Source organism: Chanodichthys erythropterus, chromosome 19 (assembly GCF_024489055.1).
Source record: "Chanodichthys erythropterus isolate Z2021 chromosome 19, ASM2448905v1, whole genome shotgun sequence".
Classification (NCBI taxonomy): domain Eukaryota; kingdom Metazoa; phylum Chordata; class Actinopteri; order Cypriniformes; family Xenocyprididae; genus Chanodichthys; species Chanodichthys erythropterus.
In genome coordinates this window covers 33,268,385-33,284,255 of record NC_090239.1, presented here as the reverse complement: position 1 = coordinate 33,284,255, position 15,871 = coordinate 33,268,385, and the positions used below count along the sequence as shown (strand labels likewise).

At 36.4% G+C, this 15,871-nt stretch overlaps 1 protein-coding gene across 1 annotated transcript; it reads right to left on the bottom strand.

Moving 5' to 3' along the window:
• Positions 1-3,832: 3,832 nt before the first annotated feature.
• LOC137007560 (serine/threonine-protein kinase pim-3-like) lies at positions 3,833-8,699 on the bottom strand. Its single transcript, XM_067369099.1, has 7 exons — positions 8,456-8,699; positions 7,469-7,551; positions 7,297-7,347; positions 6,834-7,206; positions 6,473-6,652; positions 6,300-6,381; positions 3,833-3,941 (listed from the first exon to the last, which is right to left on the bottom strand). The coding sequence occupies exons 1-7, from the start codon at positions 8,697-8,699 to the stop codon at positions 3,833-3,835; spliced, it is 1,122 nt and encodes a 373-aa protein (XP_067225200.1).
• Between the last annotated feature and the right edge of the window lie 7,172 nt (positions 8,700-15,871).

Here is a 15,871-nt window from a genome sequence, read left to right as displayed (position 1 = left end):
TGCCTACAAGAAGACATTTTGATTCATTCCATGCCACAGTCTTTCAAATCCATTCACTTATTGATACCTTTTTTTGTATATATTTATTGATATATATTATTTTCATTTTCATCCTTAATTACATTTATCTTTTTTCCCAATTAATGTTTGGTTATACTTTATTTTAGTGTCCTTGTTACAATGTAATTATACATTTAAAGCTGCTGTCCGTAACTTTTTTTTCTAAGTTTATAAAAAATATTTAATAAGAATGTACAACATGAATCCATTTCCCAAACGTGTTTTTGTCTTACCCTGAATCATTACGGTACACTTATAATAAGTGTTTATATTCAGACTATTTTAGTCAGGTCTGGTAGGAACAGCTGCAGAGTATCACAGTAACTGCGTGAACTGTTATAGACATAAACCGAGAGGAGTAGCTCTGGCTACAATGATCTTCTGCAAGATGCATGCAGTTCTATTTATTAACCGCTAGAGTGCCAAAAGTGCAGCTTTAAAGGATTAGTTCACTTTCAAATACAATTTCCTGATAATTTACTCACCCCCATGTCATCCAAGATGTTCACGTCTTTCTTTTTTTCAGTTGAAAAGAAATTAAGGTTTTTGATGAGAACATTCCAGGATTTTTCTCCTTAAAGTGGACTTCAAAGGCCTCCAGACGGTTGAAGGTCAAAATTACAGTTCAGTGCAGCTTCAAAGGGCTTTAAACAATACCAGACGAGGAATAAAGGTCTTATCTAGCAAAACAATCCGTCATTTTTGGAAAAAAATGTAAATGTATATGCTTTATATAAACAAATGATCGCCTTCATGTGCTTCCGCCAAAACTACACCTCCGTATTTTTAAAAAAGCTTACGCTGTATTTCCTATGTCTTCCCTCCGAACAAATGGAACGAACACAGTGGCAGTTCTGTTTTTTTTTCGTAAGTAGAATAGGGAAGGCATAGGACATACAGCGTAAGCTTTTTGAAGAATATGGAAGTGCGGTTTTGCCGGAAGCACTTGCAAGGCGATCATTTGTGTTTTTTCGAAAATGACAGATCGTTTTGCTAGATAAGACCCTTATTCCTCGTCTGTTTAAAGCCCTTTGAAGCTGCACTGAAACCTGTAACTTTGACCTTCAACCATTTGGAGACCATTGAATTCCACTATAAGGAGAATAATCCTGGAATGTTTTCATCAAAAACCTTAATTTCTTTTCGACTGAAGAAAGAAAGACATGAACATCTTGAATGACATGGGGGTGAGTAAATTATCAGGAAAATATGATTTAAAAGTGGACTAATCCTTTAAATTCCTCTTTTGAAAAAAAAAAAAAAAAAATCAGTCAGTACATTACATGTTAGTAACAAAAAGTAGATAACTGCACTGAAGATAGGGGGTAAGGGGGCAATATACCCATTTTAAAAATTGTATGTGTATGTAATTTGTAATTTCATCATAGCCGTGCCTTATTTCTTTGTCTTAACAACAATCAGAGCTTTTTAATGAATCTCTTTTTGAGTGAAAGTGTTACACACCAGAACAGATAGATGTACTATAGAATATTGAATAACAGAAGCATTAGCAGCATTTTATGCTCCTTTTTATAGCAGCTTAAGACTTGATGTCCCAGATGGGACTTCTGCGCACTGGGACTCCTTTCTTGTATTTTTATTAGGCTCCACAGCTCATACTGAATTGTCTTCTTGTTGGCTCTGTGTATTTAGTGGTTTGATTCTCATTCATCTAGTTTATCACTATGAGATTTCCAGCCTGAGTCAGCAGTGCTGCCAGACTGTTTTTTTTTTTTTTTTTAATGAATCTTTACACAGCTTTTTGCACACAACACAAGTTCATTGTGACCATGTCTGTCAAGAAGTGCAAAATACCAAAGTTTACAATGCACTGAACATGACTGAATTGTGGAAGAGTATGTGAACATGATCTTTTTTTCTTTTTTGTAACACGAAGAAGGGGTGTGATGCACCTGAGTTTCCTATTCTTTGAAAACATTCATTTAAATGGATCATGTAAAAAAATTTTTATAATCCCACTAAGATCCACTTATAATGTTTGTTGAGATTGTTTAAATGAGCTGAATGATGACATCACTGTTTTCTGAAGAGCTGCTTTACAGCTGAATTGAATTCAATTAATAATTTATGAACTTTACAGTTATTGAACTGAACTGAATCAACACTGAACTGACTTCAGCTGAATAATGACAGTATACTGTCTTAGAGCTGCTTTACAGCAGAACTGGATTGTTTGCATCATCGATCATTATCTTCCTGTTTAACACTATAAAGTTGCTTTGAAATAATCTGTACTGTATTAAGCGCCGTAATAGGTTACATCACTTTACTAAACGGCCTTTAAATGGCAGGAGAAGGCATTGTGCACATAATTACAACAAATTAATATTATTCAACATGTCCTAGCTTTTTACAGAAAATATTCAGATGTAACTCCCTTTTTAATCGTTAGCATTTTCATAACTAATTTAATTACACATTTTTAAAAAATACAGTTACATTTATTTTGTAATTAAATTATGTAATTCCGTTACATGTAACTTACTCCCCGACTTGATGACTTCTTTCCAGTCTTGAAGTCTCTCATGTTCTTGCTCAGACGTGGACAGGCTCTGAGGTCTCTGGTGTGGCGGCTTGAGTTCCCTGACAGGTTGGAGTTGGTCTTCAGGCTTCAGGTTGAGTCTCGAGCTCAAGCCATCCACCAAGGACAGCAAGTTTGTTATTTCCTATCCAATACAAAGATTATATGGACAAGTCAACACATGAATGTTTTTTAGAGCTGATTTACAACAGAATTGAATTCTGTTTGCATCACAGATTCTGCTATTTTCCTGTTTATTACAGAGAAACAATCTGGATTGCATAAAGTGCTATCTAAATGAAGGTGACTTGACTTGACATTACACTGAACACAAATTTGAAAATCTCATTACAAATAATACAGAATTAAAGACAAGTAATAATAATCGTACTCTGTCTGTTACATTTCCTCACACCTGAAATCACTGATCGAGTGAATCTCCTGAACTTCTCCAATCCAGATAATTTCTAATCCATTGATTTTGGATCCCGGGTTAGGCACTGGCTAATCAGATCCCTGCATTCTGTACAAATTTTAATAAGAAGAGAGCTTGTTAGTCATGACCATGTGACTTGGCATCTATGAAAACAGCACCTAAAACATGATTAATATAATGTAAAATGTTCCTTATCTTTCCTTTAAAAGTGAAGTATGTAGTTTCTGTGACACTAGTGACACCGAGCGGAATTACAAAATAAAGCACGTTTTCCAAAAACCTTGCAAACACCCCTTTCTCGCAACCTAAACATCACAAAAGCAGCTCTTACTGGTTCTTGTGAAGGCATGTTTCAGGTCCAATACTTTTGGCTGTGCTGCATTTGTCTTTGTGAAACTGTGTTTTTCTGAACGGGTGCACGATGATGCTACAGTATATGGTATTAAAGCACGCTTTGTAGCGTGTAGCATCACAATGTTCTGTTCACTTTGACGTGTTCATTAATCTTTGAAGATATACAGTAAATGCAGCGAATTTTGACGTTCACCACTGTAACTAAAGCTGAATTTCCTTTCCCATAGCTCCGCCTGCTACAGTAGCCACGGCCCAAACTCTCGCTACACATTGAGCTATATATAAAAAAATCATACATACTTCACCTTATGTATATAAGCGTTTCTGTTATAACTGTTTCTGTGCAAAGCCTTTGCTTTGAATTAAAATTTTTCCAAACTGTGCAGCTTAGAATAATATATATATTTTTTAAAAGTGAGCAGGTGTTAAGGAAGTTAAAGTTAATAGTCTGCACAGAATGCAGCCATTTTATCAATGTTTTTCTGCATCCTGATCCTGAAGAGAGGATTGTTCTTGACAGGCTCCTTCTCCACAACCGGTTTAAGGTACCTAAGATCAGCAAAAAGTGTTCAGAGATGAGAAGTTATGAACAGTTTTTAAATGCTATTTCAAATCTGTTCTGTATTGTATTTAGATAACAAATCTGATTTTAGACAATAAACCTTTTTGTTTTAGGTCATCTCATAAGTTGTGGAGACAAGAGCACCCTCTCACAGCCACCAAGGAAGTACTCTTTAGTCAGCTTAGCATGTGGCAGGTTTACACAAGTGTCCTCTCCATCCCTCCAGTTCTTAGCGTCTTGTGAGGCTGGCCATCTCTGGTAGCATCTGGCACCAGGCTTAAGGCATCGATATTTGCGTCTTGTGGTATTGCTGCCTGGGGATGAGTACATAGTTTTTTGTCCATAGTTAATTTCTTTGCCCTTCTTTTTTATTGATGCTCCCTATCATTAACACCCCAATCATAGAGCTGCTTCATAAGGCCTCACCACTGCTAGGGCTTCCTGTCTCAGCCATTTCCATCTTAGCTGTTCCAGTCCCAGGGAGTCCTGTTAGTCTCAGTCAGAGCTGCCGCCCCAGATGTGCCTGGACTCCAAGGTACCCATCATGGTTGACGAGGTCCTAGAGCTCCATGTCTTGGTCGCCCCAGAGGTTCCTGTATCAGTCAGAGCTGGTACTCTATGCCACCTCAGTCGCAGGGATCCCTGTTGAAGACATGTAATGTCTAATTGGTCAAACACAAGTTAGATGAGTTCAAAATACTTAGAAGTCTGATGCAAATAATTGCCTTTTGAAATAAATTTTTTGGAAAAAAACCAAGGTGACATTTTTAATAGTGTACATTATTAAAATCAAAAGTTGTATCTGCTATTATTAATAGCTAACATGAACTAACAATGAACAGTTGTATTCTGAATCAAGCTATTGTTAGTTAATGTTAGCCTAATTGCATTAACAAACCAATGGGACTATATTGTAAAGGGTTACCTATTGTTCTTTATAGTTGTATTGCATTTTAATCTGTTTGAAACATTTGTTTGCTTTATACATTTTTTGTGTAATGTTTTACTGTATATTTCAATGTTCAGAGTTATTTTTATTGTAAGAAAAAAGCTATTAATTCAATATGTGATATAGACCATATAGGCTTCCCTAATAAAATCTTCAGCAATCATCATTAAATGAAAATTTGCCTATATACACAGTTTAAAGTAGGACTATAAATAATTACATAATTATTAAAAACAGTTTGAAGCAGAAATATTTAAAACCTTGTGTACATTTTGTATTCTCCTTATAATGTCTCTTTATATCCCCTTATTAATCTAAAACACGTTTGAAAAATTTGCATTGCACCCCTAAAGTTTTTAATCCGCTCCTAAATTTTTCAACTTACGAGCGCTTGTGCTCTTTGGGAAAAAAGTAAGTGTCAAGCCCTGTACTTACAGTTTTCCCTATAAATTGTTTTATATACTGTGCTTTAGGTCTATAGGTATACTTAAAAATTACACAAATGAAAATTTACTATGACAGAGGTTAAATCAAGGTCAATGTTAAATCTCTAAATAATTCACAAATCATACTCTAGAGTTGTGTGCGGTCACAATCATGTTGAATTGTGATATATGAAGCTGTCTGAAGTGTACACACGAGTAGACTCACTCCCAAAGTCAAAATTGAGGGGTCGAGGGTCTGTCCATATAAACTTCCAAGCAACAAGCAGAAATAAAATAAGTCTAAGTATTTTGTAATCTTTTTTTTTTTTTTTCAATTACTTTTTATCTTAATTGTTTTAAGTAACAAATTATTATTTTTTTTTATGGTTTTAGTTTTAGTTACCGATAATAACCCAGGTGCTCAGTGCCCCCGGTTCCATATGGCAAACTACCTGATTGTTGTTCTTAGCATAAAAAAAAATCTTCAGTGTTTTGGTGATTTGCATTCTATGTGTGTATCGCCACCTACTGGACTTAACTGACCTCTAAGATTTGTTATTCTGATTTTTCTTATTTCCTTGTCTAAATTTTCAAAAACGCATGATGCTAGTTTACACTCTGTCCCAAGTTTTCCACTCTAATTGGGGGGGGGGATATACATTTTGCTACCTTAGACTCTGCCCAACTAGCCGATCTCTGACCAATCAGGGCTCCGATTTCAGCTGGGGCTGTATGTTCATCCACACAGGGACCCTACCAGTGGAGAAGAGGATAAAATAACATATTTGTGGGGCGTCCATTAGTTCATGGTCCACTCCCCTTTTCCGTCTCTGCAGGTCCTGTGTCGCTCCTGATCACCCTATACAAATAATTAAAACCTTTTATCTAGACTGATCCTAATAATCCAATCCAACCTATGACTGCTGTCCTTCAGATAAGTGTAACATCACTTGCCACCTGTTCTGTGTAACCAGGGATGGCGCTCAATGTCATCTAAGCTGGGACGGTCTGCAACCTCTGCACTGAGACACCAGCTAATCAACTGACAGCACTCTGTTACACACAACACAGTACTTCTCTTCAGTTACACAACAGAACAAACTTCTCTGTCTGGCTTCATCTCTGAATGTATGCTATCTCTTGCCTGTAGACAGCTCTCTGGGGAAGTGCAGTCTGCTGTTAGAGGTGACCCTCCATGTGGCTCTGAAGGGTAAAAAACCACATAAGATCTTGTAGAGCGTCACCCCCACTGACCAAACAGTAGCCGGTCCTGCATGATAGTGGTGCTGATGAAACCACTCAGGAGGAGCATACTGATGAGTGCCTGAGATACCCAAAAAGATCAAAAACATCCACTGAAAAGGTTCCAGTCCAAACTAAATGTAGCCCTGAGTCAATGTAGAGTTTCCCTCTGGTTGATAATCAAACATTTACAAAATATCCATGTATGAGAACATCACACAGAGTGAAGTAGTAAGAGCTTTCTTTCTGTAACGCAAACCAACCTGAAAATGATGTGTAGGCCGAGTTCTTTAGGAGGTCTCCACAACCAAAGTCCAGCAGCTTGATGTCATGTGAAGCTGTGGAAATCAGCAGGTTCTGTGGCTTGACGTCCCGGTGCAAGACTCCGCGTCTCTCGCAATGTTTCAGCGCAGTGATGAGCTGGACCAGCACTTTCTTGGCCAGGCTCTCATCCAGACAGCCGTTCTCCTCATAGAAACTCTGGAGATCTTGGCAAGGAACTGGTCGTTCCAGGATCATGATGTAATCAGTGGGACAGTCAAACCACTCCACAAGCTGCAGGACATTGGGGCAGGCAGGAGCTGAATTGACCCGGGTCATCAGTGCGACCTCCAGTGGCAGCAGACCCTTTCCTTCCTGCAATGACAAATGCTGCATTAAAACCAGGACTGAAAGCGGAAGTGTGCGTGTGTGTAAACAGAACAACAGATTCACGCTGGAACTTACAACTTTCAGCCTCTTGTTTGTCCTGCCTTTAGAGACATACTTGATGGCAACCTGTAGACAGAAAGCACAGTAAATCACACCTGCTTCATTGTGACATATGACATTTACTAATATCAACTCTGTGAACACTTCTAAAGGCTGTTTGAATGAAAGAGGGAAGAAAATGTCTTACTGGCAGTCCATCAGACCTACGGGTCCCAGCATACACAGAGCCAAATCCACCTTGCCCCAGCCATGGGCCCTTCGCATACGCTTCTGCAAAATATAAGATAACAAGATATGTCTTTAAGAAATCTCTCAAAGAATTTTACTTTAATGCAGTTTTTACATCAAAGATCTTGAGAATATTTGACAATGACAAATCAATTAATAGTTGAGCCATAACTTCTTTAATATAAGCCTATTCTCACCTGTGCAAGACCGTTTGGCAGGTCTCTTATATGAGGTGGATGGATGTCCATCATCTGGGGCTTGCTGGCTGCCGCTCTGCCACTTCCTCTTCCTGTCAGTCTGATCTGTTGACACAGAAGAAGCCATCTCGGAAGGCAGAGGTAGCTCTTGACTCAGTGGCTGGTTTGGGTTTGGCAGCGGTTCCTGATCATTGTTGACACCAGAGCCATGTGTCCCAACCTCCTGACTGGCCGTCTGGGTAAAAGCTGCACTCCTGGTTCTGGAGCAGCCTAAAGCTGAAATATTTCACAAATCAAACACTTAAAGCATCTATTAGAAATGTAAGAATTGGCTAGGCTTACTTGTTTAATATAAGCCTATTCTGACCTGTGCGTGACCGTTTGGCAGGTCTCTTATATGAGGTGGATGGATGTCCATCATCTGGGGCTTGCTGGATGCCGCTCTGCCACTTCCTCTTCTTGTGAGCCCGATCTGTTGACACAGAAGAAGCCAATTTGGAAGGCAGAGGTGCTAAATAGCCAGGTAGTTCTTGACTCAGAGGCTGGGTTAGGTTTGGCAGCGGTTCCTGATCATTGTTGACACCAGAGCCATGTGTCCCAACCTCCTGACTGGCTGTCTGGGTAAAAGCTGCACTCCTGGTTCTGTAGCAGCCTAAAGCTGAAATATTTCACAAATCAAATACTTAAAGCGTCTATTAGTAATGTAAGAATTGGCTAGGCTTACTTGTTTAATATAAGCCTATTCTGACCTGTGCGTGACCGTTTGGCAGGTCTCTTATATGAGGTGGATGGATGTCGATCATCTGGAGCTTGCTGGCTGCCTCTCTGCCACTTCCTCTTCCTGTCAGTCTGATCTGTTGACACAGAACAAGCCAACTCGGAAGGCAGAGGAGCTAAATAGCCAGGTAGCTCTTGACTCAGTGGCTGGTTTGGGTTTGGCAGCGGTTCCTGATCATTGTGTCCAAAGCCATGAGTCCCAACCTGAGTGGCCATCTGGGTGAAAGCTCCACTCCTGGATCTGGAGCGGCCTGAAGCTGAAATATTTCAGACATAAAATACTTAAAGGCTCTATTGGTAATGTTATATTGATAATCAATTATCAATTTCAGTGGTTAACGTTACATCAAATTATTTAAAATTATATTTTTCAACTTTCTATTGGGTTGTGTATTAAGTTACAAATGAGAAAATCAGCAGTTCCCCCCATTATAATTGTGACAAGAAAAAAACTTTTTTGAATTTGCTTTTTAGAAAAAGCAGTGTTTCATTTACAAGGAATAAAATACGTAATCATTTAGTTTTGAAAGAAAAATGGGTTCAAATGGATTAACTTTCACAAATTGATTGCACATTAAGTCAAATAATGTAAAACATCGTACAACTTAACTTTAACATACCAATATTATAAACAAATAAAAAATTAAAACACTCACCTCGTCTTTCACCCATATGAGCCACCGAAAATCTATCTCCTCCAAACTCCAACATAAAAAAACGAAAAAATAAAATAAAATAAAAAACTCAAACAATAAAATAAAAGTGTCTCTTTCAAAGAGAAGAACGCCTTTAAAAATAAAACTATAAAACTCAAAGAAAATATCCTCCGAACGCCTTCAAAAATCAATCTCAGCACAGAAAATACTCTCCAAAAGTCTCTTGTGTCTCCTTGTCTCTCAACCAACAGATACCGATGGGTTCAAATGTATATATTCAGTCAAAATTCATTACACGCGTCGCTATAGCAACCAAATTTCGAATTATGCATATGCACACCTGACGTCGGATACGCGAGTACAGACAAGACCCTTTAAGGGACCCTTTTTAGGGACGTCATCCTCCTCGACTCCTTCATTATATGGACTTTTTTCGTTTTGAGATGCTTTATTCATTTGGATTTCATCGATATTTTGGATAAATGTGAAGGTTTCTCTTCACCAACCTCTACTGTAACGCGGACAGCACCTGCCTGGAACTAATTTAACAAGTGTGTTTCACTGACAATAATACGTTAAATCGTTCGTCAACCAATCAGATTCAAGGATTCGCAGGCACACTGTAAACCCTAATGCTCAAAATACTTAATTCGTTTGAGTAGGACAAACTTAAATTAAACAAATTAGTTCAGTTAAATTAACAGTTATGAGTATTTAAAACTTTCTTTTACTTTTGAGTTCACAGCACTGACATATTTCAAGTAAACTAAACTGTTTTAGTTGCAGCAGATTTCTAATTCCCAGCATGCTTTGCATCAGACTGTCTAAATGTTGAAATAAAGTGTTATTTTGTGTGTTTTTGCATAAGATTAACATAGGGAGACATAAGTTAGTGTTTAATGTTGTGTTATGTTGGGATTGACAGGGGGTTCTGTTATGTTAGTTTTGTAGGGTTACCATTCTGGTGAAGAGTAGACCGTGTGGTTAGGTTGAGGATGGGCTGCAAAACTTTTAAGACCACATATACTGTATGTTGTTTGATTATATACATGCAAGTATATATTGACAGTCTCTTTGATAATTATAATAGCATGTGTTTTTTGCTAACTAACATTTAACCAAGATTTGAATGTGATGTTTATGTAAATTAACTATATGTACTTGAGTAGGGCGAGGCTGAGAACTGTGGGAGCGAAGGAATCCCAGTGATGTGATTGTTAATGAGAGACACCTGTGCACCACACTAGCATTGCTCCACTTCCATGGCTCTCGGCCCCGCCCCACTTGTCACAAAAAAATTAAGTTCTACTAACTTAAAAAAAATAAGTTAGTTAACTTAAATGTTTTGAGGTAATAAGTTTCCTCAAATGTTTTGAGTATTCTGAACTTATTGAGTTTTACAGTGCAGGATAAAGAGGTACTGTAGGAAGGTAACAAGGCACGTCCGACTCCAAAGATCGTGCCACGTCCTGTCCTGGTCCTGTCTCATGAGACACCTTCATCTGATGGATATCTGAAGGCAGCATAAATGTATTCGCTGCCTTCGCTAGACTGTTGAGTTAAAAAATGCAGATGGCATCGGAAATTTGAGGTTGGTGGGCAGTTTGTGTGTATAAGTGTGCATTTTGACCAACTTTCCCCTCTTTTGATGACATTTCTAGAGAGAAGTTAGTAGGCTATTGTTATAATTAAACATTCAATTTACCATCTTTGCAATTCAATAAGTAATCAGCTGTTTCCTTACAAACAATTAATATAGGCCTATACTGAACTCTGCATATTGAAGCCTCTCCTTCAATGACATCCATTAAAAAAGACAACCTGTTCTCAATCTTAAAGCACCCTAAAATTGAAAATCATAGCCCAGAATATCATGTCAGAATGACAAAATTATACCCCAGCACTATAATTTTTGATAATAAAATCTCCATACCTATTTCATCAGCATTAGCAAATGTTTCTCATTGAGTGCAGTAGGTTTACCAGCAGTTTCACAATAAAGATGCCAGAGGGCAATTTGGGCAAAATTCTTGGATATGTGGCATTTATCATACACATACACCTACATAGTCTTGAAAAACTGCTAGAACATAATCATAACCTGCCAAAATGTGTATATATTCAAGCATATAACATTTGATAAATGCCTGTTCTGACCCACCTTGGTTACTTTGGTTCTGTGTAAATGAAAAGACATCAGAGCAACCCGAGACTTAGTTTTTGTCAGGATAGTGCATGTTCATGAGTTATATTTTTATAATTTATATACTTTATGTATTTAAAATAACATTAATTTCATAACATTATGCAATTATTGTGTATGTATGTTTGCCACATTTGGGCAACATAAAAACGTCTGTGTTAATGTCAAATGCAGCTTCTGTTTCATGGCTTTTGTTGATGTTCATACAATTTTATGATTGGTAACAGTCTAGTATCTCATTCATATGTCTTATATTCATTAAATAAATTTGGCAAACAACAAAAGTGATACATTTAAAAATTGCCCCTTAATGCTAAAGTTAATTTCTGACCCTACCCAGGACAGGCCAGGATTTCTTCCTGTGCCACAATCCAGGCATGTTTGTCATGTGGAAATGGAAAGCTGAGACAAAGATATTGAGAACACACTAAGGGAAAAAGTGTTTTATTGGAATCCTCATAATTTAATATAATTCCATGCACAAAACAAAGCAAATTTACAATCGGAATAACAGTTACCATGCAAAAAATGTGGTAAAATAAGAACGGCTACCATTTTATACAAGATGTAAATGAGGGCAATGAAAGAGTTTGACAGTTTTAGAAACTATCTCTTGATTGTTAATCAATAAAAGCATGATCAGTCCTCTACAGAACGATAAAAATCTGTATTTCGTATCCAGTGTCATAGTTTTTATGAGTACAAAAATACATTTAAACAAATGTTGAATCAGGTTTGAACCCAGTCTGCCACCGCAATGCTACTTTTATGACCACTCAAATGTGTGAAGAGTAAAGGATCAATCAAATAAAAGTTATTAATTACAAAGGTGTAATTTGTTAACATTATTTATACTGTACCAGGCCGATTTGCACATTTACATAATCTTTACAAAACTATTAAACTTAAGTTCAAAACCTAACATAATACAAAATTGAATAAGACAGCAATTTGCTACATTTTACAGTAATTTTGCAGTAATATACAGTGACCGGGATTATGTCGTTCCCTCGACATAGGATCTCAAGGGCCCGACTTTACATTGCGCGGCCACAACGTGATGTCATTACCTCGAAAAAATGATGTGGCGACTTATGACGTTCCCACAAATTAATATCTAAGTGAACCGAACACGTCCCCTCCTGGTCACCACAGTAATACAACATTGAAATATATTCTGAATCTTAAAAAATGAAATACTATCAAAACAATTAGATGAAGCTGAACACCTACACAGGTGTTAGTCTTACAATTTCATTACCATTTATATCAAAGGAGAAATCTTAGGAATGATTTTGTACTGTAATGTAAACATGGAAAATGTAGCAAACTACAGTGAATTAGAAACAGAAATAGAGAGTGTCATTCTTGTTTTGTAAACACATTTTACAAAAAAAAAAAACGTGTACTGCTCCTGATATTAGTGTTTTTAGCTCTTTGTTTTATGAGTGACAAAGTGTTTGTTGGTTGACAAACTTTGCTAGTGCTATGGAAGAATAGCTTGATTTGAGACTCAAATGAAGTGTTTGGTAGTTTTAGTGCATTTTGAATGTGAATTTACTGCTGTGCCAAGCTGAAAGTTGGTTATGATAACTGTGTGAAGAATTTTGAAAAAGTGACCCAAGAATTGAGAAACAACAAATAATAATGTACTTATTGTGTTCATATTGTATTGCAAAAGACTTTTGCTGCTATTGAGGTGAAATACGGGTAAGGTTAGGGACAGGTTTGGTGGTATGGGTGGGTATAGGTTTAAGAGTGGGTTAATGTGTAAGGGATAGGTCAACAGGCTAATTAAAGAGATATTATAATAGAAATTAATTACAGATGTAATTACATGCAGGTATTTTAAAAATATAAGTACAATAATGTACACAATAAGTGCATTTTATCAAATGATTAATTTAAATGCAAGTACATAGTAGTTATGGCCACCTGATATAAAGTGGGACCACATTTATTAATCTTAACAAATAATGCTAACAAATCCAACATTTAATTTAAAAATGTATTAGTAAATGTTGAAATTAACATTAATAAATGCTGTTGAATATTATTAATTCTTAATGTTAACTAATGTAGTTAACTAATGTTAACAAATGAAACCTAATTGTAAAGTGTTACCACACAAACTATAATTACATACGATAGTCATGTGTGTGCAGGTTCATGTTGCATAAAGTGCAATCCATTAAATTCTGATAACTCCTAATCATATATTGTGCAAATGAAAATCAACCCTGAGTCTCATTAAACCAAAATTAAGTATTAAATTCAGTTATTTAGTGCAATTGAGTACTACTGGAATTAAAGCATCATGTTTTAAGGAATTCCAACATGCAGTAATTTACAGATTTAGCAATGGCAGCATTACTCAGCATATTTTAAAATGCATAACTTATTAATAAGCTTTGCTAAACTGTCATGCAGTATATTTTTTTCATTGCCGATTGTGCATATAGGTTTCAAAGTGACTTTTCTTGTCTGTTTTTCTGAATTTAACTCAGAATAATCCTTTTGTGGATATATTCTGGGCTTGTAATTTTTATCTGAACATGTCTTCCAGTACTTCATGGTCATCTGATTGAAATATTAAAAATGAGGGTGGTCTGTCATGGGCATGGATTATAGCAGTATGTTAGAACAGTGTGCTGCCAAAACTGTTTTCACTGATATGTCCCATCTGAGTAAACAGTCAAGCTGTACATGTGAAGATGATAAAGTTTGTAAATGCTCAGTCCTAGATGTAAAGAATATTCATTCAACATTTCAGAATATATTTTCTTTAGGAAAAAGAATGATGTCAGGAACATACAAATAGAGAACAAAACCTATACCTTCCAAAACATAGTATCATAGTTTAATGAAAGTGATTCTTGAATTCTCTGATTCATGAACGTCTAGACAAAACAGTCATTTTTAGTAGAGATGCTCTCCATTTAATGATATAATTCACATGTGCCTTTGCATAGTTTCACAGTTTTTGAGAAAGGGATGGAATACCAGGAACCATGTTTCTGAAAGCATAAAGCAGTTTTCAGATTATTTTTTAGCCCATTGTGAAAATGGAAAATAAACTCATATTTATGTACAGTCTGTAAATTAGAACTTCTTATTGAAAAATATTAATTAGAAAAGACCTTTTAAGAATACTGGTAAATCATTTCTGGAAATGTCTACACTGTTTACAGCCTAGGTCTTCAACCCTGCTCCTGGAGACCCAAGTTGTGTTCAAAATCATTCAGATTTCAAATCATTTTTGATTCATCAAATCAAAAATTCAGCAGTTATTGCGGTGCATTATGGGATTGAATGAGTGCACTCGATAATGTCCACTGTGCTTTTTGGCTGTCCCCTCAAATAGTGCCCTATTTAAGGGTATAGGGGGTGATTTCAGACACAGCCCCACTGTCCTGCAGAGTTCAGCTCCAACCTTAATCAAACACACCTGAACCAGCTAATCAAGCTCTTCAGGGTTGCTTGAAAAATCGCACATGTGATGAAGCAGGTTGGATAAAAACTTCGCAGGACAGTGGACATCCAGGAGCAAGTTTGAAGATTTAGGATTTACAGGAAGGCCTGTGACACGGAAGGCAGAAAATGTTGTAAAATAGGACACATAGCAAACATGGCTGAGCTTCCGTTTACCAAATTTGATGTGCTGTATACAGTATGAGCGTTGATCAGTTTTTATATGTAAATAAATGTATACATTTTTTTTTTTTTTTATCATGTCTCTTCAGAAGACTTGGATTAAATCACTCATAAATACCACTCATTCATATGGATTACTTTTACTGCATCTTCATGAACATTTTGAAGCTTGAAATTTCTGGCTTTGGCTTTAAATAGAAAAAATATCTTCATTTTTAAGTCTTGTATATTTGTAATGATATGGGTCAGTAAATCATGACAGAAGTTTCATAGAATGTGATAGAATTTTCACAGAATTATATGTGATGTACCTACCTACAACAAATGAATGTGCATCTCATTAACCCTTAAATGCATGAATGTTTCGCCAGTAATTATTACATATTCGGGTCTTAAGCAAACCAGATCTATATGTAACACAGATGGATCTCTACCTGTCGCAATAATATAAAACTCTTCTGATATTAGAGTAACAATTACATAAGAATAAAATAAAGTATATTTTGTTACCTTTTGGAGCTTGAAAGGGCAGATTTTTATACCATCATCACTTTTCTCATCAGAGCTCATTTCCCAGTATATTCAGAATCTGGCTCATATTTGCAGTCTCAAACATATTCTCAAAACTATTATTTTCAACACCTTCAGAATTAATATTTTAATTTCTGACAGCTTCTTCACCAGATCCACCATCAAGTGACAGTAACGCTAATATTTGATTGCGTTCAGTACTTGCTCTGCAGTAAATCGCTGAGCCATTTCAAGTTTTGCTGATGATACTTCCTATTCATTTGTTTTCTGCCTGCAGTAACTATGAGTGAAACTTCACTTCATCAGTGTGTATCATACATTCCCACTTTGTTGAATAAAGGTAA

Excerpts from the sequence above, each read along its gene's own strand:
- LOC137007560 (XM_067369099.1), bottom strand. The coding sequence starts at position 8,699 with ATGGCCACTCAGGTTGGGACTCATGGCTTTGGACACAATGATCAGGAA. Across the intron at positions 7,348-7,468 it reads GTAGGTCTGATGGACTGCCA|GTTGCCATCAAGTATGTCTC; the intron begins GTAAGACATTTT and ends TTCTGTCTACAG. Across the intron at positions 6,382-6,472 it reads CCCCAGAGAGCTGTCTACAG|AGTGCTGTCAGTTGATTAGC; the intron begins GCAAGAGATAGC and ends TGTGTGTAACAG.